Source organism: Egretta garzetta, unplaced genomic scaffold, assembly GCF_000687185.1.
Source record: "Egretta garzetta isolate BGI_Z169 unplaced genomic scaffold, ASM68718v1 scaffold491, whole genome shotgun sequence".
Classification (NCBI taxonomy): Eukaryota; Metazoa; Chordata; class Aves; order Pelecaniformes; family Ardeidae; genus Egretta; species Egretta garzetta.
In genome coordinates, this window is record NW_009258684.1 from 115,956 (window position 1) to 143,137 (window position 27,182).

A 27,182-nucleotide genomic window follows, 5' to 3' on the forward strand; every position below is an offset into this window, starting at 1 on the left:
CTTTCCCTTGTTCTGCTGGCTCAGTTCCTGTTGCTACAGCTCCATGAGCTGCCTTCATTGCTCCACAGGCCACACAGGCATCTTCTGTTCCATAGGACTCCTGTGTCCTTTTTAGCATAGCTGGCCAGACTGTAGCATTTACTACTGCAGTGGGTTAGTCTGTATGAGGTACAGGATTTTGCTTTTGATCCTGTTGAATTTAATGAGATTTGGTTTTGCCCATGCCCTTAGTCTTCCCAGAGGCTGGCAATCAGTCCTCCTGAATGGCAGCCATACTCTTGAGTGTATCGATTGCACCCCACAGTCTGCCGTCATCTGCAGGCTTGATGAAGGCTCATTCCACCTCCTGGTTTAGGTCACTGATAAGGATATTGAACAGGATAGGTCCTGGAGCTGCCTCTGGAGGAGCTCCTCTTGCATCCAGTCTCTGGGTGGATGATGAACTGTTAACCTATTGAACCAAACAATCCAGATAATTTTTACCCGTGTTGTAGTCTACCCATCTAAACTATAACATCCCAACTTGGGTACACGGATGCTACGGGAGACCATGTTGAAACCTTGTTAATACCAAATACATTTTCAGGTATTTGTATATAAACTTGGAGCTCTTGACTTCCGCATCAAAATTTACTCAGAAAGTCTGAAACAGAGGCAATGACAGGCTGTGCTCAATGGTGTTTTCTAACAGAAAAGACCTGGAAAACATGGTGGTTGGACTAGGTGACCTTTGAAGTTCCCTTCCAACCCAAACTATTCTATGATTTTTGTTTTAAAATAATTGTAACTAAGTATTGTCTTTAGATTAGAGAAACAAAAATAGTTCTTTATCTTCTTTTATTAAGACTCCTATTTGGAACAGCTTACAAGGTGATTGGAACAGCTAACAGAAAACGTTACTGTAGGTGGGTTTTCCACATTGTTGCCTGTCTGGACAGAAAATAACCTTGCTATTTTTCCTGTCTTGAAAAGGCCCTTATCAATGACAGAAAAACTATTATATTGAACTAGGAACAGAAAGACAGCAATTGGTGTGTTTAACGTGGTAAACATAATTTAACTTTTAAATGGCTAAAACTTTAATATTGAAAAAGCTTCCATATCACAATAGCTCGCTGTCTAACTCTCCCTGCATTTATCTGGAATAGAAATGTGATACTGTTATGTTACAGTCTTTGGCTGGTAAATTCATAGGTTTGGGCTTTTTTTTCCTATGAATTTCCAAAAAAAGAAAGAAAGAAACAAACAAAAAGATAGACCAGGTTTTGTTACAGTGTATGTGGTGGAGGGAGACAGAATTTTTCTGTACCATAGTGGGTTTTATGTTGGAATAAATACAAATATTTTGCATCTTTGTAAAAGTACATTAACCACTTATCCTGGTTTCATCTGTTTGAAGACTTCATTACTAATATGAATATGTGATAGCCAACTGGTTTGCTTTTCATATTTGGAGTAATTCTTAAATTAACAAATGATATCAGTTAGCTTGGATGTGTTTTCGATTGCTTATGCCATCATCATATACATCTCTTAGGCTTTCTACTTTTCCATTCCACTTCTGCTTATGAAATTCTTCTTTGCTGCTCATTTTGTGTGCCTGCCTGACTTGAGAGTGAAATTGTAACTCAGGATAAATGATGATATATGCACATAGCAAATATGCAGGAATTTTGTCTCCTTTGTAGGATCCTAAAGAAAGATTGGTTTCCTGCAAGATAACTACGGGAACATAAATATCTGCAGAAAATGAAAGGGGAATTATGGACAACTGGAGGCAAAAATGCAGACAGTTGTGTAAAAAACCCTCTTTCCGTATGGTTTTGGGTTTTCTTTCTTCTTCCCCATCTTTCAACAAGTGTCACTCCCTCATGTTTTAATTTCTGTCTTTTGATTTTCTGTAAGCATGCAAGTAGTTCGTGATCACAGTACTGTCAAATATTGGTACTGTACGTGGTAACTGCTGACTTAGGGTGTTTGGGAAGCGGGTATCACCCTGGCAGGTGCACGACTACCGTTGTTTGGTATTCTGCTAACGCCTTGAGTATATGTAGTTACACAGCAGTCTGAACTGAACAGTGACAATCTTTTTTTTCAGAAATCTAGGAATAAAGAGCAAGCAGAGACAGCACAAAATGCTTGTAGAAGTGCAGAACAATCAATCACAGGGAAACACGTGACATTTGGGGAAATACTGTTAAAAAAAGCACTGCGGCGTCTTTTGATGTTACAGGTAGCCAATATAATCAGTTTCCCACACCGGTAATATGAGATTTTATTTGTATGTGAAAAGCTTTTATTTTCTACAATGAGGCATTTTCAACATGTGATGTAAATAACAGTACCGTATGAAATGATTAACAGGCTTAGCCTTCAGGTACCCAAAGAAGTGGCGTACGAGAAATATGTTTAAATCTCACAATTTTGCAGGGAGTGAGCTGGATAAAGCTTCGTTCCGCTTTTCCTTCTCGATTCTGAAGGCAAGATTTACTAACAAGAGCTACTTTAGCTTTTTATTCTAGTATGGAAAGTCCTAGGAACGCGGGCAGTTTTGCTATAAACAAGTGCATTTCCATTGAGTATACTTCTGCCTTTTTAAGTGGAAAATTCTCCTTCCTGCCATTTAATATCCATCTTAGTAAAACATGGCTTCTCTACAAAAGTTTAGCCTGGTGGTTTGCCTGGAGTGTGTCTCAAAGATTATTGCACCTGACATAAAAAGTGGCCCTTGTGCCCAGCGTGCACTGGTGAATATTCATGTAATCACCTGAAAGGTTTTTCGCTGCTTATGCAGAAAGGCATTTCATGCAGAATAAATTCCAAACAGGCTCTATCATCAGTCTCCCTCCCCAGTCTCTCCTAAAAAAGCTACTGGGGGAAGGTGGAGAAAGAAATTTATATTTTCTTTCACGAATCCCAAAGAAACAAAAATCTACATTTAGCATTCATGCTAAGCCACTTTGGGAAAGATTCTGCCAACTTCAATTCACTCATTGTTTGGTTTGTAATAATTCTAAGCCATATGCTTTTTAAAACCCATTTAACTTGGGCTAGGTTGTTTTGGGAGAGAGCAATTATACACATTCTTAAAAGGAACACATATGTCTTGTTAGCCTTTTGCTCTAAGGCTCAGCCAGTTGTGTTTTAATTACAATATTGTTAGTTGAAATTACAGTCGCTGGTGTGCTTCTGATATTGAAACTCTTGATCATAGCTTTGAAAGCAGGGATCAAGGAAACAGCACTGAGCCCCCATGATGAAAAGGATACTGCTGAAAAGCATAATTAGCAACATTTTAATAGCCTTTTTAAAAGAAAACATATTTACGTATGTTTTTGCTTTTCTTTCTTTTTATCATTTAGAAGACTTGGTTTAATGTAAATGTTAAATCCATTCAGGATCTGTTGATTATTAGTAGCTACCAAATCCAGGATTTTAATCCATAATCTTTTTCAAATTTTTTTTTTTTTTAATCAGAAAATGCACTTCATTCAGTCTCTTCAGTATTTGGAGACCTTTAAGCTAGAGAAAAGCAGAATGGGGAGGATCTGATGAAGCAGGAGGAAAGGAGTTAGAGTTGGGTGGGTTTGGTTTGGGATGTGATGTTTGAGGGGGGTTAAGTCTTTCGTGATGCCACAGGCAACTATTTTTATTTTTTACTAAGTCAGCTCTGAATTTTTTAATTTGTGAATAGACAGTATTAATATGTGCAAAAAGGCTTCTGTTAAAAGTGTTTTATTATAGCTTCTTAAAGCTATTTTTGATAGCTTATTATTTTTGATAATATTAATGAGCTGGGCTCAGTTGAGAGCATCTAGGGAGTTTATTTCAAATTTGCTTGTCCAGTAGACCCAATTCCACTCTGAATGCTGGGATTCCAAAGCCTAAAAAAAAAAAAAGAGCTAAACTAGATTGTTTTGAAAAGAAGGTAATAGTGTACTAGCGCTGGGTTTTAGGGCAAAGATACAGACACAGGTAGCCTTAATAACCAAATTCCAAAGATGGTCCAGCTTCTGCCTGGGACAGCCTCTCTCTGTAAAAGGAAGGATTCGGTATTCGGCAGCTGGCTCGGTCCTTTTCGCCCTCTAGCAGTGTTGGGTTTTTAAATGTTAAAAGTCAGCAATAATTTTTTCAGTTGTATTCCTCCTAGCAGAGGTAGCAGATGAAAGCAAGAAAGACTTTCTCAACTGGAAGAAAGGAATTTATAATATAAAACTTGGGCACTCTTCTGAAAGGCGATTAAAGAGAGAGAGCTTGAAATGCTGTTCCTGGGGAAGTCTATAGCGTGACACAAGTTCCTTTTCTTTTTATGTATGTCTTAACTATTTTCATGGACAATCAATGCATCCTTATCTGTTGCACTTTGAAAAATGCGGATCTGTGGAAGTTCTTCCTCACAGCTGGAGAAGGAACCCAGGTTACCTGTTTTACCTGGCTTTCGCAACTCTGTACGCGTGGCTGTAGTTATTCTCGTTTAGGTCACTGGTGCAGTTACGGCTACTTTGGATAGCTAGCTGTTCTTTGGTTATTTGACTACAGCAGGTTCATTTGCTTCTCTAACAATTTAAGCAGTAATCCCGGTACATGTTAGCTAACTTTGACAAGAACCTGAGGATCAAGAGATGGCAGCGGTTGGTAACGGCACTAGAGTATTTATTTTCCATTGGTGTATTGAGTACGGGTTCAAAGAGTAAGAGTTTTATCAAAAACAAAATGAGCAAAACAGTTTTCCATGACAAATATAATGTGGATTGTTCACTTAGAATATTGTGATTCAAAAACTTTGGGTAGGCTGGCGAGAGAACACTATTTCAGAGAATGATCAACGCAGCATTCTGGTTTTGATCTCCAGTCACCTCTAACTGAAATAGAAAAGATTTTTGAAACTTAGGTTTTGGTATCACATTTGCTATTGAGTTCATATGAAAACAGTAAGAACAGCAGTTAAGTTTTTCTAAACAGTGCCCTACTAATGAATGCAATGACACCAGCTAGGGGTTTTACATAAAATGTAGGCAAAACTACATCTAGTAATCAAAATATGGACAACATTTAACTGCTTCTAAAGGAGAAATTGCAGAAATGTTTGCCTCTGTTCTGGCCAGTCCGTTGCCCCTTTAAGTTGTGTCAATACCCTCCTGTCATTTGTGGATGCTTCATTGGAAAAAAGTATGCTCCATATTGGTTGCCAAACATCCTGGATAGAATTTTTCATGGTTTGTGCTAAAGAAGGCATTCCATGCTGGGTATTTTTCTTAAGTACACGTATCTCAGTCCCGTCCCCTGAGGGGAAGAGGGGAGGAAGGGCAAGGTTCTTAGTTTTGCTTTAATTCATATCCTTAGAAATAAAATGAAATTGAGGAATTATTGAGGTTTCAAATATCTCTTACAATGGGGAAATAGTCCCCATATAAAGAGAAGGAGTAGAGAGGACACATTTGCCAGCTGTGGTTTTTGAGAATGATAGACTTGAGTTAAATCACATCCCTGATGCTTTAGATCTTCCTCTCTATGAGACAAGTATGAAAATTGAAGGCTGTTCAATATGTCATTTAGTGCCCTTCCTGAAGAGCTGCGTGTTCGTTAGAATGAGTATGGAATGAGAGCTCTATTTTTTCCTTTTTCTTCTGTCTCTTTAGCAGTTTGGTCAACAGGTCAGTGCCCTTTTCCTCATATTATGGTGAACCAGGAGTGGGAATTCCCATTTTCCTATTTGCTTTTTTTAAATATTTCCAATATATTTACAAAAAAAAAAAAAAAAAAAGCTGTTAAGAAGACGGTATAATCTTTTTAGATTTTTTAGCTAAATTTGTGAAGGATTAAGAGGAGGAAATAAAGGACTGGAAAACTAAAGCGGCTTGGTTTAATGTTTATTTTACCACTCTCAATTTCTTCTTCATACTCAGGTTGCTACTTTGGGACTGTGATGATCGGAGCTACAGCTACTACATTGAGGTTTCAACAAATCAGCAGCAGTGGACTATGGTGGCCGATCGCACAAAAATTTCCTGCAAGTGAGTTCAATTTTTTCCTACTTATTTGCACAAAGTTAGAACTGGAAAACTGGGTGGGTTTTTATTGTTCAGTACTTACATAGATGACTTTCTGAAGGCGAAAAGAATGATCATTATGTATCTTGTAGCTTTCTAACTCTAGACCCATGTAAATACAACTTTAGGAGGTAACAGCTTCTCGTGTGGCTGAATATCTAGATTTTCAAACCAGAATCAAGTTCTGAAGATCCACATCAGTACTGGATCTTCAAACAATCAGTTCATTCTCAGGAACAGACTGCCTACCTTAGACTTGGTTTTGTTATCACTGGAAGTTAAACCGTCTTTCTCCAGAGTTCACGTGTTTATGGTATACCTATATGCACTGACCACTCTGCTTTTGAACAGGACTCTTCCATAAAAAACCCATGCTTCTTAAAACGAGAGAAAAAAAGAGAGAAAACCTGTTTCATTTGTGTATTAAAATCAAGAGAAATAAGGCATGAACACTCTCCACATGTATACTTTACATTGGGTTTTCTGTAATTATCGGGTCTGCTGATAAAACCCATTCTTCTAGTATGGAAGAGTAATTCAGTCTTGATAGCCTTCTTAAAGTTCTAATTCTAAGTAAAGAATGATCCAGATACTTGTCGTGGGACAGAAAAGATAGAGTGCAGGTTTACACGTTGCATACCCCAACGCCAGGTATGCTTAGCATTCAGTGTTCATAGGGTATGATCTCTTGGCTGATCCCCAGGGAAGCTTAGGCTTACAAAAGTCTTATTTCTCTCCTTTTCCCCAAGTCATTTTTCCATAAGCTTTGCTTTCTTTCCCAGGACAAAATTGAAGTCATCAGCTCATATGGGGACAGCCCCCCTGTATTTGTGCCAGCCAAACCAAAATGGATTTTACAAATTCCAAGATGTATCTCAGTTTGTCACATTGGGCAAGAGAGTTATTCGGTCCTTTCTAGCAACACTGCTGATACACATTTTCTAAAGTTTTTATTTCATCTCTTTAAGAAATAGCACAATTCAAACGCCCATTACAATGTGGTCTAGACATGTTGGTGAAGAACTTGCATGTCCTTCCACTGTCTGTAAAGGGCAGGATATTGATGAGCAGAAAACCTGGGTTCTGCCTGCAGGTCTGGAAGAAGAGTAAAGGAGACTTAATCATTCTCAAAGGCATCTCAGAGTTAATAGATAAAATTCATCTTTTTGTCTGTCTCCAGCAGTGGGAGCACTAAAAGGCTGAAATCAGAAAAGAGAGAGGGGGAAAGTCTGAATCTGAATCTTTTTGCACTTTTTCCTTGCACGTTTTGATACTAATAGTCTATAACAGCCTAAAGGAGTACGTGCTTAAGTATGCACGGCATGGGTGGAACTGCTGGTTGACTGCCCAGTTCAAGTATCTACTCACCATGTTCAAACCACACATTATGTTTTTTAAAGCCTTAACCTTGGACAAGTATAGGTGCACCCCTGAAATGAAGATAGCTGCCTCCTTGTGGTATACTTCAAGATCTTGATTCAAAACATAGGTGCTCTGGAAGTCCTCAAAGCTGTGGCTGCAGGAACTCTTTTCATGGGGATTAGAGAATTTGCTTTTGCCTAACTCCTTGCTCTGGCAGACATGCATCCAGCTAGCAAAATGCCAGCCTGCAATTTTAACTCTGCAGTCTTAGGGTGTCCTAGCGCTGGCTGCAACTGTTACTTCTAAACAAATACAAAGACCCGGTCCTAAAACATACAATTACAAAAGCTCAGTGGTCTCCAGAACAATTCAGTTTAACAAGGCCTAGAAAACTGTAAAGAAAAAGCATCAACTCGAAAAATCTTACTTCTCACTGAAAGTTTTCTATGCTCTGCAGTTATGTTTAAACACTATATCATCTGTAAACTTAAGGTTTGTGACCCCCCACATGCCCCCCTCAATTTTCAGTTGATTTCTTTGCATTTGACAGCATTTTTTCATATTCTCTTTAAATCTCTTGCTCTTTATGATCAGCAAATTGGACTTCTTTTTCTTACAGTCACCCCACCACAGAAAAGAAAACCCTTTAAATGCGTTTAACTTTCTTTTCAAGTAGGATTTGCAGAAATGCTGAAGTGAATTCAGCTCAAAAATTACTTTGATTGTAATGGCACATTGATAACACCAAATACTATATAGATAAGTCCATGTATAATATAAAAAATAAATAGATATAATACTTATTTGTATATTTATAAATTACATATCCACCTGTTAATATATATTAAACATAAAAATATATATAATACCATATAAATGCCAAATGCTATAAATATTAGGGCTGTTCTGTAGAGAGCATCATCACTGCATACAGTCAGAGCTGGACCACTTTCATTTTACTGAGAAATACTGAAATGTGGTACTGTGACCATAAAAAGTCATATTTGTAGTGCTTGAAAATAGCTGAATGTAGAATGGAAGAGATATCTTTTAGTGACTTGTGCTCTGAATTAAGGCTCTCACTTAAAAATCGTTGGGCAAGATTTCAGTATGATGAAGGAGATGTCTTAATGAAAAAGAGAAAATTGAACCAGTCACTGGTAGGAATGTGAAGAACAGACTTTCTGGTTTAATTTCTGTATGTTAAAAAAAAAATAAAAATTAAATGATAAAAAAAAAGGAAGACATCTTGAACCACATTGAAAGACAACACGTGGAATTTTTTGCCCCCAAAACCCAAACAAGTTAATTTTATTCCATGTAATTTTAACAACAAAAACAAACAGAGGAGATGAAGAATTGTTTTTTAACCAAAATTAACAGGTGCTGTAGTAAGGCAGAGGTGGTGCAGTTTACCTGGTTTACCATCAGAGTGTAATGGTAAAGATACTTCTGCTGGATCGAAGAGGATTTTTTTTTCCCCTGTCTCTGCCCTTCCACTTACCATGAATATCTTGGTATTTTATGCAAACAGCATAGCTCCAGAAGAGAGAAATCTGCCTCTAAATGCCTTTTAGTGACTCAGGCAGTCTCCAAGGAAAAGCAAGAACCAAACTGGTGCGCTGTGCCTGGCTTTGACTCATCATCAGGTTTAGGCAGACACTTAAAGATTCCTGCGTTTGGCAATTTGCCTTAGCTGGGTGTCTGGGTTTCAGCTGGGACAGAGTCGATTTTCTTCCTAGTAGCTGGTATGGTGCTGTGTTTGGGATTTAGTGCTAGAAGCATGTTGATAACACACTGATGGTTTGGTTGTTGCTGGGTCGTGCTTAGACTGGCCAAGGGCTTCTCAGCTCTGCCAGGGGCACGAGAAGCTGGGAGGGGGCACAGCCAGGACAGCTGACCCCAACTGGCCCCAGGGCTATTCCATACCATATGGCGTCATGCTCAGTATAGAAACTGGGGGAAGAAGAAGGAAGGGGGGGCGTTGGGAGTGATGGCGTTTGTCTTCCCAAGTCACCGTTACGCGTGATGGAGCCCTGCTGTCCTGGGGATGGCTGAGCCCCCGCCTGCCCCTGGGAAGTGGGGAATGAATTCCTTGCTTTGCTTTGCTTGTGTGCGCGGCTTTTGCTTTCCCCATGAAACTGCCTTTATCTCACCCCATGAGTTTTCTCCCTTTTACCCTTCCAATTCTCTCCCCATCCCATTGTGGGGGGAGTGAGCGAGCGGCTGCGTGGGGCTGAGCTGCCAGCCGGGGTTAAACCACAATAACTGCAGGAGACTCTAGAAAAATAACTCGCACACTTTTCAGTGTAGGATATGCTGCAGCACCAAATGAAAGTGGATGGAGTTAAAACTCAGAATAATTTCACAGGGGCCCACATTTGAAGAGACAGAATACTTGCAATGGGAAAAACTACTTTGCTAGTAATATTCTCTATTCACTTTCCTGTCTTCAAAGACATGTGGATAGGAGTTGTTTCTTTTGCTGTTTGCTGCCCGGCTTTCTCTCTGCCCGGTCTTGCAGTGGAGTTACAATCCTTTGTGGAAGCCATCATTGTGGTGTCTCGCAAGTGTCCTGTGAGGTCTCCAAATCATTTTGCTGAATACCTGGCACAAGGGGTAGGGTGATCTATAAAGGTAGCAAACACCTCAACAGACACCTTCGATGATCAGTAAGTGGCAAATGAAACAATGAGAGAGAAAATGAAATGATGTTTAATAGCATATATTGGTTTGGGCAGTCTACTGAAGCATCAACTTCCCCTTTAAACTATCAGTATGCTGCTTTGGGTTGTTTTAATGGTATTTTTAATGTAGTATTTTGTGTAAACTGTATTTTGTGTAGTTTTGGCCCCTCACTACAAGAAAGACGTTGCGTTGCTGGAACGTCCAGCCACAAAGCTGGGGAGGGGTCTGGAGCACAAGGCTTACGAGGAGCGGCTGGGGGAGCTGGGGGTGTTCAGCCTGGAGCAGAGGAGGCTGAGGGGAGCCCTCATCGCCCTCTACAACTGCCTGACAGAAGGGGGGAGCCGGGGGGGGGTCGGCCTCTTCTCCCTGGGAATGGGCAATGGGACGAGGGGGAATGGTCTGAGGTTGTGCCAGGGCAGGTTTAGGTTGGACATTGGGAAAAATTTCTTCTCAGAAAGGGCTGTCAGGCTCTGGAATGGGCTGCCCAGGGAGGTGGTCGAGTCCCCATCCCTGGAGGGATTTAAAAGAAGGGCAGATGAGGTGCTTAGGGACAGGGTTTGGTGGTGGGATGGCAGGGTTAGGGTAACGGTTGGACTTGATGATCTTAAAGGTCTTTTCCAACCTAAACAATTCTATGATTCTATGATTCTAAATTAATAATTCAATGCTCAAAGCCGGGAACTGACACTACTCCTAGCCTCCTCTTTTCCCAATTTTAAAAGGCTGAAGACAGAAACTGGATGGCTGTTACCTTCACAGGGGAAGCTTGCTTACCTTCCCAAAGTGAGAGCCAATTAAGGCACACTGGTTGTGTAATTGTCAATTTTCAAATGCTCTGTGGAGCTTTTTTTTTTTTCTTTTCCACAATAAGCTGTTTTTCTCTACACAGTATGACAGTAATGAAAAACAGTCATGTTCTGTTCTATTTTCTAAAACAGTTACGATAAGTGGGCTTGAGCGCGTTAGTGTTGAACAAGAGAGACCTGGACTAGTTGGAAGGATTTGCTGACAAAGAATCTGAAAGTCAAATGAAAAACAGAAGCTACCAAAGGCCAGTAGGAGTCAGACCTCAGAGTTAACGACACGTTTGATAAAATAAGCCCTGTAACAGCAAATATGAGACAGGCTATCATGACAGTTACCAATTCAGTGTAGTTATTTAAAGTTCTTTTGTGTAGTTACTGTGAAATGGTTCTAATCCATTGGCAGCAGATTATACCATGGTCAATTCCCCAGTAGGGAAAAAAAAAGGTCTAATACTCTTGGTAGTATTTGGGAGACAATGAATAGTTTATTGATGGGCAGTTCTAAGGTGGTGGGAATCCACTGTCTATGTGGTTGGTTTGGGACAGTTACATGATTTTCTTGTGGAGGGCATGACTTCATTTTCAGAAGGTTTATAACATACTGCATTCTATTTTGCCTCCTGTCCCCCCACTGGACCCATTGTTTGTTGTTCAGAGTATACTGCTGTTCTGATAAATTTTTTAAAACTTCCAAATTTAATTTTGTATTTCCATTGCTTATTATCTTTTTATTATATAATAGCTATTTCAAATCATAAATTCTCAGCTCAGTCCCCCTCAATTTTTTTCTGCAGTTTTTGTATGAACGTAATTAGTCCTTTCTCATGAAAAGCCCTTTGGAATATGGATGGGAGATTCATTAACAAAAATTATTAACTGTCTTCTGAGTGATTTTCAGCGTTGAGGTTTACTGCTCTTGTCCAGTGCTTCATATTTCTATCCTATAATGTACTATTTGCGTTTTCAGGCACTGCTGTATTTCCTTTGACAATAAATCACAGGTAAATAACACCTAGAGAGATCTAGGTCATGCACTCAGCAGTTCTAAACCACTTTTCAGATGTACAGAAGAGTGTTTTCCATGTTGTCTAAGGACTTCAAGTGAGAAAATACTTCTGCTTTACACAACGGTAGTGGAAAACTCAATTTTGGATTTTTTTTTTTTTCTTTTCTGGGTATACTATTATGAAACCAGGCTAATCACTGTCATGATGTGATCATTTCTTTTGCTATAGAGAGAATATTTGAAGTCTGAATACCTTTCCTTGTAACCGCACGTGACACATTATGTGCTCATATATGTAGTTCCTTATACTTAGCCACAAGCATAGCAGCTTTTTCCTCCTGTCCTCCTCAAGTTCCTCTACTTCACTCTGTGATCCCATCTCTAGAATTCCCTCGCATCCGTGTTCATCCATCGTTCTTCTCCTTGACCGCTTTCATAGGACTGTTTTCTCTCATAATAAAACATCTTGAACGTTTCTCAGCCCTCTTCCTTTCCACCTGCCTGTATGCTCACAGTGCTTTTTCTGTTGCTTCCCATCAGTATTGCATGCATCCACTGTCCTGTCATACCTAGAAGGACAAAAATAACATTTTTCCTGACTTGTGTATAATCCTTAATTCTGTCCCACGCCTGAGCTCCCAAGTGGCGGGGTGGAACAGGATAAAAGGAATTGTTCTTGTACCAGCGATGTCAAACAGGGTGTTTTGACCGCACTTCATCCTATTTTACACGAAGTTAATTTCACAGCCAAACTGTCCTTGTACCTCTTCTGTCAAACAGGGGGTATTTCAACCACGGTTCATCCTATTTTACATGAAGCAGATTTCACAGCAGCTCCGCGGAATCCGAACGCCTCCTCCAGAGTTGCCGAACTCAGTGTAGCCACATTCATCCTATACAAAGATGAAATATATTCAAGCAAGATGTCTGGGAAATTGCTACATTGTTAAGCTCAATTTCAAGTCTCACTTCACAAAAATAAACCGAGGGTTCTCATTAATCTCTTCATTATGCCGCTAGTAATGCCTACTGGAGCAAGTCAGACAGATATAAAGGGTCATTTTGTGTAATTATTGAGCTTAAAAGCCCTTGAACGATTGAGGCATTGAAGTACATATTTTTCCTTGTGTTTATATGCTCACATTTTGAAAGATACTAAGAAGGCAAAAGAAGAAAGAGGCTCCAACTTCACAGGCCTGCCTTATTAAGCACGAAGAATTAAGATTTCACAGAGAGAAACCAGAGTTGTATTGCATTTCAGAGCGTTAGGAGCCTCTCAGAAGCGTGGAAACTCTGCGTCTACCATTTCGTTTGCTAGCTTTTATTTTAGCAGAGTCCAGTTCGATTGAAGAAAGATCTAGTTGCTTTTAAGTTCCGTTTCTTAACGATTCAGGATCACAAAAAAAGGTTTTCAAATTGTTAATTTGTCTTTTTTTCCACTTCTACCTTCAGTTCCTTGTGGTTGCTTTTCAGCCACAAAAATTTGGCCTGGAGAAGGGAAGGCTGCGGGCAGAGCTGAGTGCGGCCGGTCAGGGCTTAAAGGGGGCCCAGAGGAAAGGGGGGGACAAGCTTTTTAGTAGGGCCAGCTGGGACAGGACAAGGGGGGATGGCTTTAAACTAAACCAGGGTAGGTTTAGACTGGATCTAAGGAAGAAATTCTTTCCAGTGAGGGTGGTGAAACCCTGGCAGGGGTTGCCCGGGTGGGCTCTAGGGGTCCCTTCCCACCCAAACCATTCTGTGATTTTATGATTCTATGTATGGATCTTTTGGACGGAGTAGCAAGGAGTTGCAGTCTGCAGTGTCTTGGTCTCCCTTGAAGGCTTTGCCATACATTTATTTCACCGCAGCTCTGCATGTGCCGTACGCATTGAAGTTTTGCTTTGCGCTGTTTTGCCGTGCGGCTGGCATGTTCTCGGCTCCTCTTCATGCACGTTACTGTGCAGGGAGTGAAAAAAACATCACAGGAACTCTGACATCAATTTGGATGTTGGCTCAGTTCTGCCTCAGAGAAAATAAGCGATACCAAGTAATACCCAGAGTATCGCTACCTGTTTCTTTCAGGTATCATATTTTTCTCCCATGCCACGGGAGACTTGAATGTCTCTTTGGAGGCCAGTAAAAATTGTCAAGTTAGTGATACAAATAGATGCATGTTTTATTACTTCATAATATATAATCTAGGAAAAAATACCTTTTTTAAAAAAAAAAGTATTTTTCAAAATAGTGGTAATTAAATATGTAAAATATCTGTGGCATAGTCTTCTATTTAAAACAAAAAAGCAAGCATTCGTATCCTTTCATGAATTAGTATTACTATTCAGTATTAGAATTCTTCTGTAATTATTTATTATTACATTGAAGTTTCAGTAGAAATTAGAATTCCCAATGGCTTTGCCTTTTGTGATTCATGCCAGATGACTTTCTAAAGCTTCTGTGATAAAATAGGTAACTTGCAAGTTATTCTTATTAGAAGAGATTACATCTTAGGTATCAGCTAGTTCTCACTCTTTACGGATAACCACTGCTTCTGCTGTAAATGCTACACGCAGGAGAGGTTTTCAGTAAATGTATTTTTGTTCCGTTTTAAAGACTAAAAAGAAAGTACTGAGGGAGAGAGAGGCTGCCTTAGTTGTTTTATCAACCCCCAAATATGTTTCTGATATTGAGACTTCTTATTTCTTACTCATTCTTTTTCTGATTCTCCTACTTCCTGTACTTCCTTACTTCCTATTCATAAAGCTCTTTGGTTTGGCCAGCAGGGGAGTTGTTTTCCATATTGTGAAAGTGGATGGAATTTGGTCTACCTGGTTTCTGGCTGCTGCACTCATTCTTGCGTTTTCTGCACTGGCCACCCCTTCATCTGTATGTTCATCTGTGCAGCTCCCTATCCCAGCTGAACTTGCGCAAGGCCAGCTGCCGCCGGGGTCATGGGTTTTGTGCTGCCTTGTAAGCCGTGTAAATCACCGCGATGATGTGCCATGGCGCTTTCATGAAAAGTTGTTGCTGTCATTTATCTGTCTGAGACATGGCCTTCCTGTAGATTTCTTGCCTCCTGTTTTGATGCCTGTGACTTTTAAAAACATATTAATCCCACACACAGGTACAGTTGATGTGTCCAATTTGCATTCCTTGACCGCATTTGGTTTAGAAGTTACCGATGGGAAGTCATGGGTTGGATAATCAGACTTGTCCTTTGCATTGTGCTCAGCATTGCCTTCCCTTCTGACACAGAAACTTTTCCCACTCACTGTCCACTGAGCAATAGAGCAAAGACTTCCTTGCCCACGTATTTGTTTGCAATTTTGTTTGAGCACCTAGTTTCTAGGGCTAAACCTAAATGATTCTGTGATTCTATTCTATGACTTTTTGTTGTAGCTTTAATTCTTTTTCTTAAAGACAATATGAATTTACTTTAAACTATTTCACCGATTACTTTACACACACTTTGATGTTCTATGGTAAATCTGTCGTTATGAGACATCAACCATTTCACAGGCTTTTTGTTGCACGTTTCACCTACACATTGGGTAGATTCAGGTACACTTCAATGTCCACTGACTTTCTCAGTCTGTTTTTTGGGGGTTTTGTAATATGCCAGAGACACAGCATTGCTTAGTGGGGAAAATATTTGTTGGGGGGTGGGAGGGAAGAACACACCAGAATCCAAGATAATATTACTTATTCTAATGTTGTCTTTACTGCTGCTTGTTAGGATAGACTTATACAAACACTGACATTCAAAACAGAGTTGTGCTTCCCTGAGGCCAGGGACCAGATTATAGAAGCTTTTAGACTTCTTGGTACTGAGAACACGTTCCCCATGTTCCATTTTAAAACATCCTTATTTTCCAATTCACTTGATTGTCTTCTGCATTTACTTGAACGTGGCACCATGCCTGTTTTCAACCCGTGCCGCCAAAACAGCTAAAAATACTTTACCAGTGTTAATGAATTCAGTTTTGTAGAATCAACATTAAGTTGATAAATACGGAGTGTATGTTGTAGGTAGGGGACACTCCTGGATACCAAAGCTCCAAGACCTGATCCACATATTCTTAGTCCTGAGATTAATCAAAAGACTTCATCCTCTCCTCTTTGTACCCTTTCTTCTTGATTTAACCTGTCATCTCTGCCAGGCTAAAAAGGAAATCAGAGGATATAAACACCGTGGCTTTTAGTGAAAGGTGAAACTTTTATGCCTTTTGAAAAGTTTAAGGGTGGTGAAAAAAAAATCTGAAAAGATAATTAATTACAAGAAAATGCTTGCTGAGATTGAAGAATGTAGGATTTTGAGACACTGAGAGGGTACCTGCAGCAACATACTGAGTCTGTAAGTGTTCCTTATAGTGTGGAGGTTCAAGAAATGTATGTATTCCATGAGGGCTATAGCATGCCCACATCACTATATTTTGCTTGATTGTACTGTTGTCACTTTTTAATGTTAGAAGATCAGTAAGATGGCGAGTTACACGTTGCATATTTTATCAGAACATGACCCTACTTTGGAGATGCAGGCGAAATGTGAAGATGATGGGAAATGATCACTGTGTCTTTTAAACCTTACGGATAATGCCTTGCCAGAATTAAATTTTGCTTTACGAGTAAACATTAATTTTCTCTTATGAAATAAATTGTAGTCAGAATCTTGGCTGTTGCTCTTGTCTTAGAACAAACACTGTTGTTTTCAGTGATCAGTCTCACTTAAATATACGACCCGTTCAACCTTCTGTTATTTGCCATGGAGAAGCTCTTTGATAGTGTAAGAAAACTTGCTCTTGGCAGGTTTATTCCTCCTTTAACTTTATTCTGTAGTTCAGCTTTACCTTGGTGTATCTTGCCCGCTCAGATATTTTGTAATTTCGATCATCTTCCTTCTGTGACTGATTGCTCATACAGGCTAAGAATACTTAAATATTCCCCCCCATAAACATTTGGGTCACGGTTTGACCTACAACAGTACGCAATTCTGGGAAAGCCTGTTGTCTTAAGAGGTCTTTGCCAACTCCAATGTAACAGGAATTCTGATTTTCTTACTAGGAGAATACTTGTCCTCTCTGGCATCCTGTTAAGCAAAGGTTCTTTCCCAGTCAGTGCAGGAGCAAATTTGCAGCTTCTGGGTAAGGATTCAACAATGCAGATTCCTGCTTTTCTATTATGGAAGGATCCTGTGGCAGTACATTGGATTGTCTTCCCTGAGTCACAATATTCTTTCTTTTGAAAATGTCTGTGCATGCATGCACGTACCCACATGCATGCAGGCACCCACACACGTGCACGCTCTCAGCACCTTGAGAAATAAATATCACTTACCAAAAAAGGTGATCCGAATTTCAGATGTCTCCTGTGAAACTGGCCCATTTAGCTGCCTGAGATAAGAAAGGAATGCCTAATACTTGAACTGTTGGTTTGCAGTTATGTTCATTTACTTGGAAATTCATTGCTGTATAAGATCATCTAACAACCCTATGAATAGGAAATGCCCAAATGTTCCTGAACTACATGGTAGGTCACTATTTTGTCTGTAGCCCTTTCTTACTGGCAAAGCCATTAAAGATAGCAACTGTTGATGTCTCCTTGTATAGTCAGGAGGCCAGTCAGATGTTAATGTATCAAATCTAGAGATTTGCCTTAATTAGGTTGTTGATATTCAGGATCTAATTTTATTAAATCTCTGAAAAGTACATATATGCTTATGCTGGCCACAAAAAGCATGGTCTTTAGTGTTACAAATATCCTGCATTAAATATATGCAGTATTAAGCCATTGATTTATTCACAGTAACGTTTTTACCAGGACTGATGACATCATTGAATCACAAAATGGAAGAATTATTCTCTCTTTAGGTTCATCCTTTGGGGATTTCTGCACTATGTGGTATGTGGTGTATTCTTTTTTTTTTTTTTTTTAGAACAACACTCCATCAGTCTGTTCCATACCCTTGAACGGGTGGTACTCCCATTCTGCTCTGTGCTTTTTTATCACACTGAGTTCCCACGGTAAAGTTTTTTTTTCTTGATACCAGTACTGAACATCATACTACCTAATTTCCTTCCGTTATTTTTCTTGTATCCCTAGAAACCAATTTTTCTCTCTTAATGGGTTTCATACACTTCAACTACATTTTTATAAAGTCATTCTGTCTTTTTTCCTGCTACCTTGGTTGCTACTTAAACAAGTTTGGCCTGACTTTATTTTGTGCTCTTCTATCATGAGTCAAGTTTCCTCTGTTTTTAAAGTTATATTTGTGAATTTTACCCAGCTCTCTGTCTATAAATTTTTAAGGTACAGAGTTATGAATTAAATACTAAGATTTAGTTTAACAGAAACTATTGGGAGGGGAGCTACATTTTTTCTGTTCTATAGCGTGGCAACAGAAGCGAAAGTTGTATTTGTTATTTTTGTCTGTCTTAGTTCACTTCAGTCTCATGCCTAAAATTACTACAGTCACGGAGGTGGGTTCAGGTTTTTTTTCTAGGTAGTTTCGGTCTGAGGTCACAAGGCTTTGTTTTCTGCCCTTGAGGTTAATAGATAATTCAGTGTGGTGGGAGAGGGTTACAGTTTTCCTCCCTTCCATTAGCAAACCTCAGTATGCTTGTATTGCTGTTAGGAGGAGGCACATGCTGATTTACTTTTTTCACTGTTTTATTCTTCTCCGAGGCTGTGGCTCAATTTACTGCATTCCTTGGGGGTTTGGCATGTCAATTAGATGTTATCGACAGTAATAGAAGGGCGGTTGCTGTAAATGTGAAGTTTTTACGAGTGGCCCATGAAATCACACCCAAGGGAATGTAAGAGAGAAGCGCGATAAATACAGTGTTAGTCTACACACTACAAAGGAACTGATTAATAGGGAGCATGATTCTGTCTCGTATCTCGAAAAATATTGTTTATATATTTGCTGTTAATCAACTATTCCATTGGTATGAAGTTCTATCATGAAAATAGTTTACAACCTGTGGTAGGATTACGGGGGGGAGAAGTCTTCGAAGTTAAAAGCATCCCACTAGTTGTATTTACTGGGTATGTTAACGTGTTTTGGATGGCTTTTCATATCTTTGCTATCTACGTGAACATCAGGAGCAGTAATTATTGGTAATGAGCAAGCACAACAGAGCCACGTCAACCTCTAGAATTGTGCAAGCTTCTCTTCTGCATATGTGCTCTGTTGTACACAGAAGTACGTCAGATGAACTCCTAGGTCATGTTACTCGAGTTCTCAGCTGCGTCCGCCACCACTACCGTCCCCCAGTGGTGTAGGTGTAGATACTACATGCACAGATCTTGCTACGGCATAGAAATGGGGCTTGTGGAGTCCTGCCAGACAGTTGCCAGCGAATTGCTAATAATTGCATTTTGTGTAAGATTTTTAACTATAAGCCATATTTCTGGAAGTACAGGAAGACAATCTGTTGAAATTGAAAAAATGTGTGAGCAAGCTAAATGACATGATTACAAAGCTTACGCAGTACAAACATGCTACTGGTTGCCTACATTGGCATGTGGATATATTTGAAAATGGGTTAGTACATTTAGTTAGAAAAATAATTACTACATTCAGTTTTACCGTTGCTCAGTTTGACTGTATTTTAACATTTTCTTTATGTAATATTTTTTTCTAAAACAGCAAAAATGTCAGCACTGAGGCTGTGAAAGCAGGGGTTAACTATAAGGAGCCTTTACATTAGAAGCTTTATAAAGATGTCAGGTATAGACTTCATTAAATCTATTCTGTGTCAGAATTTTTATTCTAATGGGTCTGCTTTATCAAGCCCGCATTTGGTTTCAACGATAAATCATACGCAAGAAAACATTGATAGCAGTTTACTAAAGTGTTATTACAGAGGACAGATATTTTGTTTGGATTGGTGGGAGGGATCAGTCACAGGGCAGAAGTAACTACAAATTGTGTTCAGGTGCTTTCAGAATTATGTGTTCCTTATGCTTTCAGAATTATGTGTTTCTTATGGGACGTATATTTAGAAGAAAAACTTGAGGGGTGTTTTCCCCAAAGGTGGGAATACCTATTTTTACTTGTCAGTATATAAAGCCATTATGTAATAAATACTGTGATTTTTTAGTATTTGTTATCTCACGTTTTGTCTAGACTTTCATATTTCTCTTAACTGTTTTTATTACCTCTGCCATTAGTACTTCAAGACCTTTTGAGGGTTTTTTCCCTTACTAGACTGGATAAAGTATATTTGCTATGTCATCGGCGGACTGTAGCATAAATATTAGGTGAGTTTTGCCTCTGTCTCTGAGAGCTGCAGAGAGAGAGCTGTTACTTCTAGCTCACAGCTTCCTTGCAAGTACCACGTTTGTCGGGCCACCTTTGGAGAGGGTGCTGTCATGGTGACAGCAGAATAGGTGGAATCTCAGTTTGGGGTCTCAGTTTTTAGCTGAGGTAGACCAAGGATACCACTGCACTTAATTTGACTTTTAATTTAAAAATCAAACTGTATGTGACCTTTGATTGACCTCCAATATTTTCTTTCTCATACTTTGTCTTCCCCCTCAGTGGCTTGGGAGGCTGGGTGGAAGGGGGTGGCTGAGCCAGCCACCCAGTTTGACTTCTCTGCTTTATGGGTCTGACCCTCCGAAATAGTCTGTTAAATTACAGCTTTAACAGGAGAGGGAGCATTTCTTCACTTCACACACACAGAATCGTAAGGGTTGGAAGGGACCTCAGGAGATCATCTAGTCCAACCCCCCTGCTAAAGCAGGCTCACCTAGAGCATGCTACACAGGACTTCATCCAGGCGGGCTTTGAATATCTCCAGAGAAGGAGACTCCACAACCTCCCTGGGCAGCCTGTTCCAGTGCTCTGCCACCCTCAGAGTGAAGAAGTTCTTCCTCATATTCAACTGAAACCTCTCGTGTTTCAGTTTGCATCCATTGCCCCTAGTCCTGTCGCTGGACACCACTGCAAACAGACTGCCTCCATCCTCTTGACTTCCGCCCTTAAGATATTTGTATGCGTTGATGAGATCCCCTCTCAGTCTTCTCTTCTTCAGGCTGAACAAGCCCACTTTGTTGTTTAGTACTGTTATGGTGGAAAAGAAGTTTTCTATAGGCAATTTATAAGGTAGCTGTAGACCTTTTGGGTATTTTATAAAGAAAAATGTCCGTATAACAATAACTGTTACAGCATTTTTAGTGCATGCTTCTATGTTTATTTTGGAGATAGTCCATACTAGAGGTTAGTATGGTATTAATTAATAAAGCAAGGGGTGTAACACACATCGTGCAGAATGTAGTACGGCACTTCTGGAGTCTCACTTGGCTTGCTTATGTGTGCACGCAGGTTTTTGTTTGGCAGCATCGCACGCTAGTTGCTGTCTTGTTTACATCAGTGCAGTCATCGGACTGACGTATGGGAAGACAACACAGCCCTTCTTTCCTTTTCCTGTCATCTGCTTTTCCAAATAGCTCCTCGCTATTCCATCATAATGAATGCTGTATCTCATTAAAAAAAAAAAATAAAAAATGTAGTCACAGTTGGGAAAAGCCCACATCCAAATAAGCGAAGAAGTGTTTTGTCACTGACTGTGGAACGAGGCATTTGTGGACAAGGATTAGAAAGCAAAATGGGGGTTACTCGCTGGTTACTGACGTTCTTCAGGGTGTGCTGTTCATTTCCACATCTGCTTCCAGCTCTGCTTTGCTTTTCTGCTCGGAGCGAGGAACAAAAAGTGGAGGTTGTACGTCACCTTGGAGAGCGAGGGGGCACAAGCGCGTGCACAAAATGGGCGTGCTTAGCCTAAAGCAAGCTGTGTGTCGTGGTTTAACCCGGCTGGCAACCCAAGTACCACGCAGCCACTTGCCCACTCCCCCTGCAGCGGGCTGGGGGAGAGGATCAGAAGAGCAAAAATGAGAAAACTCTTGGGTCAAGACAAAGGCAGTTTAATAGGGAAAGCAAAAGCCACACATGCAAGCAAAGCAAAACAAGAGATTCATTCTCTGCTTCCCACCAGCAGGCTGGTGTCCAGCCTTCTCCAGGAAAGCCGGGCTCCATCATGTGTAACGGTGACTTGGGAAGACAAACGCCATCAGTTATGCACCTGGCCGAGCAGGAGAAGCTCAAAAAGTCCTTGAGTAGTCTGAGCACTACTGAGCAACAACTAAAAACATCAGTGTGTTATCAACATTCTTGTAGTACTAAATCCAAAACACAGCACTATGCTGGCTACTAGGAAGAAAATTAACTCTATCCCAGCCGAAACCAGGACACCGTGCTAGGAAGATGATATGGTTATTACAGCTTGATCTATGTTAGTTACATGTAACAGCTTTCTCTTTCCTCTTACGTCTTTGGCCTGAATTTGGTTTCAGCTATAATCAGTGCTGCGCTGGTGATCCCACAGTGTGGTAGTATTCTGTAGTGCCAGAAAACCTCAATAAAAGATAAGCTTCCACTTCTTTCTTAATTTGTTCTTTCTGGAAGAGAAGGAAACAGCAGGGAAGAGTCACTATTTATATCCTATTATATGTAATAAATCTTTAGAAAGATAGCAGCTTTTCATAGAAATAACTAGGCAAGGCTTCCAAATGTTGCGAAAAGCCATTAAATTCTTTAAGAGGTAAATTGCTATGTTGGAGCTATAGATAGCTTAAGCAATAGCAGGCTATTCTTCTCATTTACCTGGACATCAGCACTTCTTGCATTCTTCTCGCAATAGCCTGATAAAGAACAAGACAGGAAGAAACATGGAAGTGGAGGGGTTTCTTCTAATGATTTTCTTCTTCCTCTGAATAGAATATGGTGAGGAGATTGCGGGATGCACAAAGCCATTGAGTGTTCAGTGACAGCTGTTGCTGTTGGAGAGAGGAAAGCACTTGGCCCAAGAGCCTGTTTATATGTTTGAGCAGAGAAAGTGATTTTCATTGCAAGGAGCTCTAAGTGAGACGGGCAGAGTCAGAGAATAAGAGAGCAAAAGATAATTATCTAAATTATGTTCGGGCTATTATAGAAGACGAATATAGTTAAAATGTAATTAAATATGACAGGCTCACAGGATGCAAGCATGGCTTTGGAATGCTAATCATCAATTACTGCATCTCCTTAGGGGAGTCGGGCAGAACGAGAGAGTTAGAAGTCAGGTGGCTGAGGTGAGATGTAGAGTGTTAAATAAAACACTGTAGGACTGTAACAAGGCTAATTTCTTTTGGAAAATGGAGCTGTGGTATCAGGGGACCTTTGCTAGCCAAACAGCTTGTAGTACTGCATTTCAGCTTGAGGACCCCGGTATAAATCTGAGTAGGCTGCTAGTCCCGAGTCGTCTCTTGGAGATGTAAACCTCAGCTTGAGGTAAGTGGTTATTTCTGTTGTGAAAGCAATGACCAGCACCACTGCAGATTGAGCAGCAAATCTGAAACGCCTCAACCAGCAAGACAGGTGTGAAAGCAGAAAAAAAGATCAACACTTCCTGAATGATTAAAAGAGCTAAACCCTGAAAATCAATTTGTTATAGGGTTGCTAATAAGGAGCACAGAGATACAGAAAGTCCAAAGACAACAATGTCGGTTTATGGGAGAAGTAAATTCTGATAGCTTCTTTATGAGCGTGTCCTAGGTAAAGAAGGTGAAAGTGTTGGCACCAGCTTGAAGGATTTGTTTGCTTGGCATATGGGGAGTAGAGGTAAAAGAATGGCATCTATTACACAGAAGTGCCCAGGTCGGCCGGGGCGGTGAGCACCCTGATGTGGTTAGCGGTGTCCCTGCTCCCTGCAGGGGGGTTGGGCTGGGTGGGCTCTAGGGGTCCCTTCCCACCCAAACCATTCTGTGATTCTATGAAGTGTCTAATCCCAGACCAAAAATGAGGTGCTTTTGATATGTTTCAACGCTGCTGTTCCCAGAATACAGTGACTTATGTATGAATCAATAACAGAGCTATATATAAAGTTTGGAGGAAATTTTTGTAAAGGCCATCAAAAGCGGTCTTGAGGATAGAAAGACTAGCTCTCGTGAGGAAAATATAAAATAAGCACATAGAGCATGGCATCACTACAAAATAATTTGCAAAATAAAATTTGTACAGAGAAACTGAAATTGTTACAATAGCCCCAGAAGAGATAACTAGTAGTAAAAGAAGATTAAAAAGAAACTTAAGGCTTACCTATGGCATCTTTAATTTAATGGAGGAACACCACTGAATAATGGTTAGGACCTAAATAGAAGTCTTACTGACTTTGTTATATCAGCAAAAAATACAAAAAGCGGGCAGATATGCCTTGATAACGTTCTGTCAGTAATCTCTCTTCCCATATGGGCATAGTTACACCGCATAAATTATCTCTCTGCTGCATAATTATATCTGTACTGGGGAGGTATTGCTTTGTATATAGCAGCGTTCTCAAACGTACCATTAGAGTTGAAATCAGTGCAACTTTCTAGTGAAGAAGGTTTGCCTTGCTTATTTCAAAAGTGACTTTTTCCAAATCCATTTGGGTTTTCTTCTACTTTGTTTTTTTCCTTTTTACGAAGGGAATAAACTAAGAGACCTAACTTTCTCATTGTCCCATCAAGTACTAATCCTTCAGTGGCAATATTCTTGAATTTTAATAATTTGAATTTTAGTATCTCTTCTGCAAACTCTATAATTTTGACTTTCTTTTTCCAACGGGAAGGGACTAAAATGGGCACATACCAAACCAGTAAATATTCTTAGGACTTAATTTATTGAAAACCCTATTTCCCTTCAAGTCTCACATCCTCAAGGATTTTTTTCACTGTTTTCTCTCATGTTTTAATATTATTAAAAGGGTAATTATAGTCCAATCCTAATAACAGCATTGTAGCAGAAAGGAAGGACTTGTAAGGCAGTGGGAAGTGGAAGAACTTTGGAGCTTCCTGGAGGAGCTGATCTAGAAGTCTGTTGTCAAATGGATCTTCAGAGGCCTTTTTCTCAACCTCAGTATCCGTCACGCTCTTCAGCTGTATTCCCAGATAGATGTGTCGGCTTCCTTGCTGTCACATCACAGGACAGACAGAGGCATTTACTGCCATCTCTGGGAAATCCGCACTGAAATCTTGCAGTGTGTATTTGACCAGCGCTCAGAAGCACCCTAAACCAGTACAGACCCACTTATATTCTCTTCTGCGATCCCTAATTAACCTGGTTTTTTGTCACAGAACACAAACTCTGCCTGAGAAGCTAGGAAGGCATAGGCTGTTCTTAATGGCTCCTTTAGGAATTCTTTTATTTAGAATAGCTTTAGAATATTTCCCAAATCACTAGATACAGAAATCGGATTTTTACGTCGTCACTCTCCCTGCGTAAAGTGTGCGCGTGTAAATGTGAAAGCATGTGCATAATGCGAACTGCGTGATGAGAAGTAGTGCTGCAATCATCTGATTCTCCCAGCCACTCATCTTTGGGACTCTATACCTCAAGGTAACAAGTTCCGTTTGGCCATGAAGATTAACTGGCTGGCTGTACTAGAGTAATTTGGGAAGGAAACTCCAGAAGAATTGGTCTCCTGTTTCGGGGGGAGAAAACATTGAAATCAGAGCAATCTTTCAGCTCTTGAGACAGTCAACAAAATAGTCCATTCTCATTTTATATTTTATTTAGAGCTCAAACAGCCTGAGCTTTAAAGTAAGGACATAGCCACCACATAAGGGATATAAATAAACCATTAGATAGATAAGTGCTGTACCTCTGAGGCCTGACGCAGACCGCACCTTTCTATTATGATGAGTAACTCTAATTATGTCCATTACTTCATGCAGTAATACCAGTAAACGACTTGAAATTAGGTCTTGATTGGGCTCATAATCTTCTTTAAGCAAATATAACCTGACAGCCCTGATATAAAAGTAATAGTCGACTAAATTAAACCCAGAAATGCTACATTTGTGACCAAGAGTTTTTCCCACTCCGGGAAAATTGAGGTCCCTGACAGTCAGCACCCAAGCTGTTGGCACTGCCAGGCTTTGGGTAGGCTGCTGGGGGCGAGTGGTGTTTTATTCCAGTTTTGCTGCGGTCCCTTGTTTCTTATATGAACGCTACTGAAGGTATTCTGAACGCATTCAGGAAAACTATCTGGTGTTTTTCTTCTGTAGTGAGTTAATCAAGTTAAACTTAACTACGTTTTATTTCTGCAGCCTTGTGTGACAGTCTAGTTTTGCTGAAAAGTTAAATTCTGTGCCGAGCTTTCATATTTTATGAATATAAAATAATTTAAATTCTAATGTGTTCAAGTACTAATCTACTGTAGTGGAAAACTGGCAACAAACTGAAATCTCTAGTTCCTAATAGTCTTTTTTTTTTTTTCCTTCTATTTTACTGTTGGTGTGTTCTGTAAGCACAAAGGTGTGGTAGGAATTGGCGTCCCTTTCCTGCTGTATATTAGGCTACTTGAGATGATGTACCTCACCCAGATCAGAAGCGTATGGATGAGGAAGGAAGATTATAGTGGTCCCAGTCTACCTCTAGTGTTCTCAGTCTAGCCCAAAAAGTTATACTCCAGTGCTGGGGGGTGGTCTGCTCTCCCCACTGCCTCTGTGTCAGGATGGGGAAATCCTCACGACTGGAATGCTTTAATGCCATTCATAATTTACTGGAAGGACCTTGGCCCACACAAGGGAAGCTTGGCTCCTCTGCCTTCGCTGGTCCACTTAGAATGGGAAGAGTTTATTTGAGTTTTTGGGTGGGTTTTTTTCCCTAGAGCTCTAATTTTCTTTAACCAAGCTCTGGTGATTTCTCATGAGTACTTAACAGATAGATGCATTTACTTTTCTTTATCTGATCTTTTGTTTATCTAATATAGTCAATGTTAGTCAAGGATTTTAGACTTTGATTTTTTTCTTTTACCATTTTCTTAACTTCCAGCAATAGTATCTTGTTCCTGCACACAGATTATAGTAGTATAAGGTATGTATGAAAATACATAAGCAGAGTCAAGGCACTTAAAAATAAAAATGAACAAGGAGTGCTGGAAATTCAGGTGATGAAAAGTGTTTCTCTGTTTGCCCTGTGAAGTGATAATAGCACGTACTGTCACTTGAATGGATTCTCTGTCTGTGTTACTGCGAGCTGTTGTGACCGTGTTTAATATTTGTACGTCTTTCTGGAATTGTTTTGTAGATCCTGGCAAACAATCACTTTCGATAAGCAGCCCGCATCTTTTATCAGAATAGTCGGAACTCACAACACAGCTAATGAGGTAAGGAACTTGGAAGAAAACCTGTGTTCTTCATGAATATATGATGGTACAGTTTTTCATATCTTGCAATGAAATTGCTAATGCCTTCTAAAATGTCCTTGCT

General features: G+C 39.9%; 1 protein-coding gene across 2 annotated transcripts in view; it reads left to right on the forward strand.

The window, feature by feature from the left end:
* Nucleotides 1–27,182, forward strand: part of BTBD9 (BTB domain containing 9) — a 133,269-nt gene that overhangs the window by 99,442 nt on the left and 6,645 nt on the right. For both annotated transcript variants that reach the window (XM_009648961.2, XM_035888699.1), the window contains exons 9-10: nucleotides 5,907–6,014; nucleotides 27,001–27,079. In XM_009648961.2, the coding sequence (XP_009647256.1) occupies nucleotides 5,907–6,014; nucleotides 27,001–27,079 (187 nt within the window). The remainder of the gene's footprint in view (nucleotides 1–5,906; nucleotides 6,015–27,000; nucleotides 27,080–27,182) is intronic.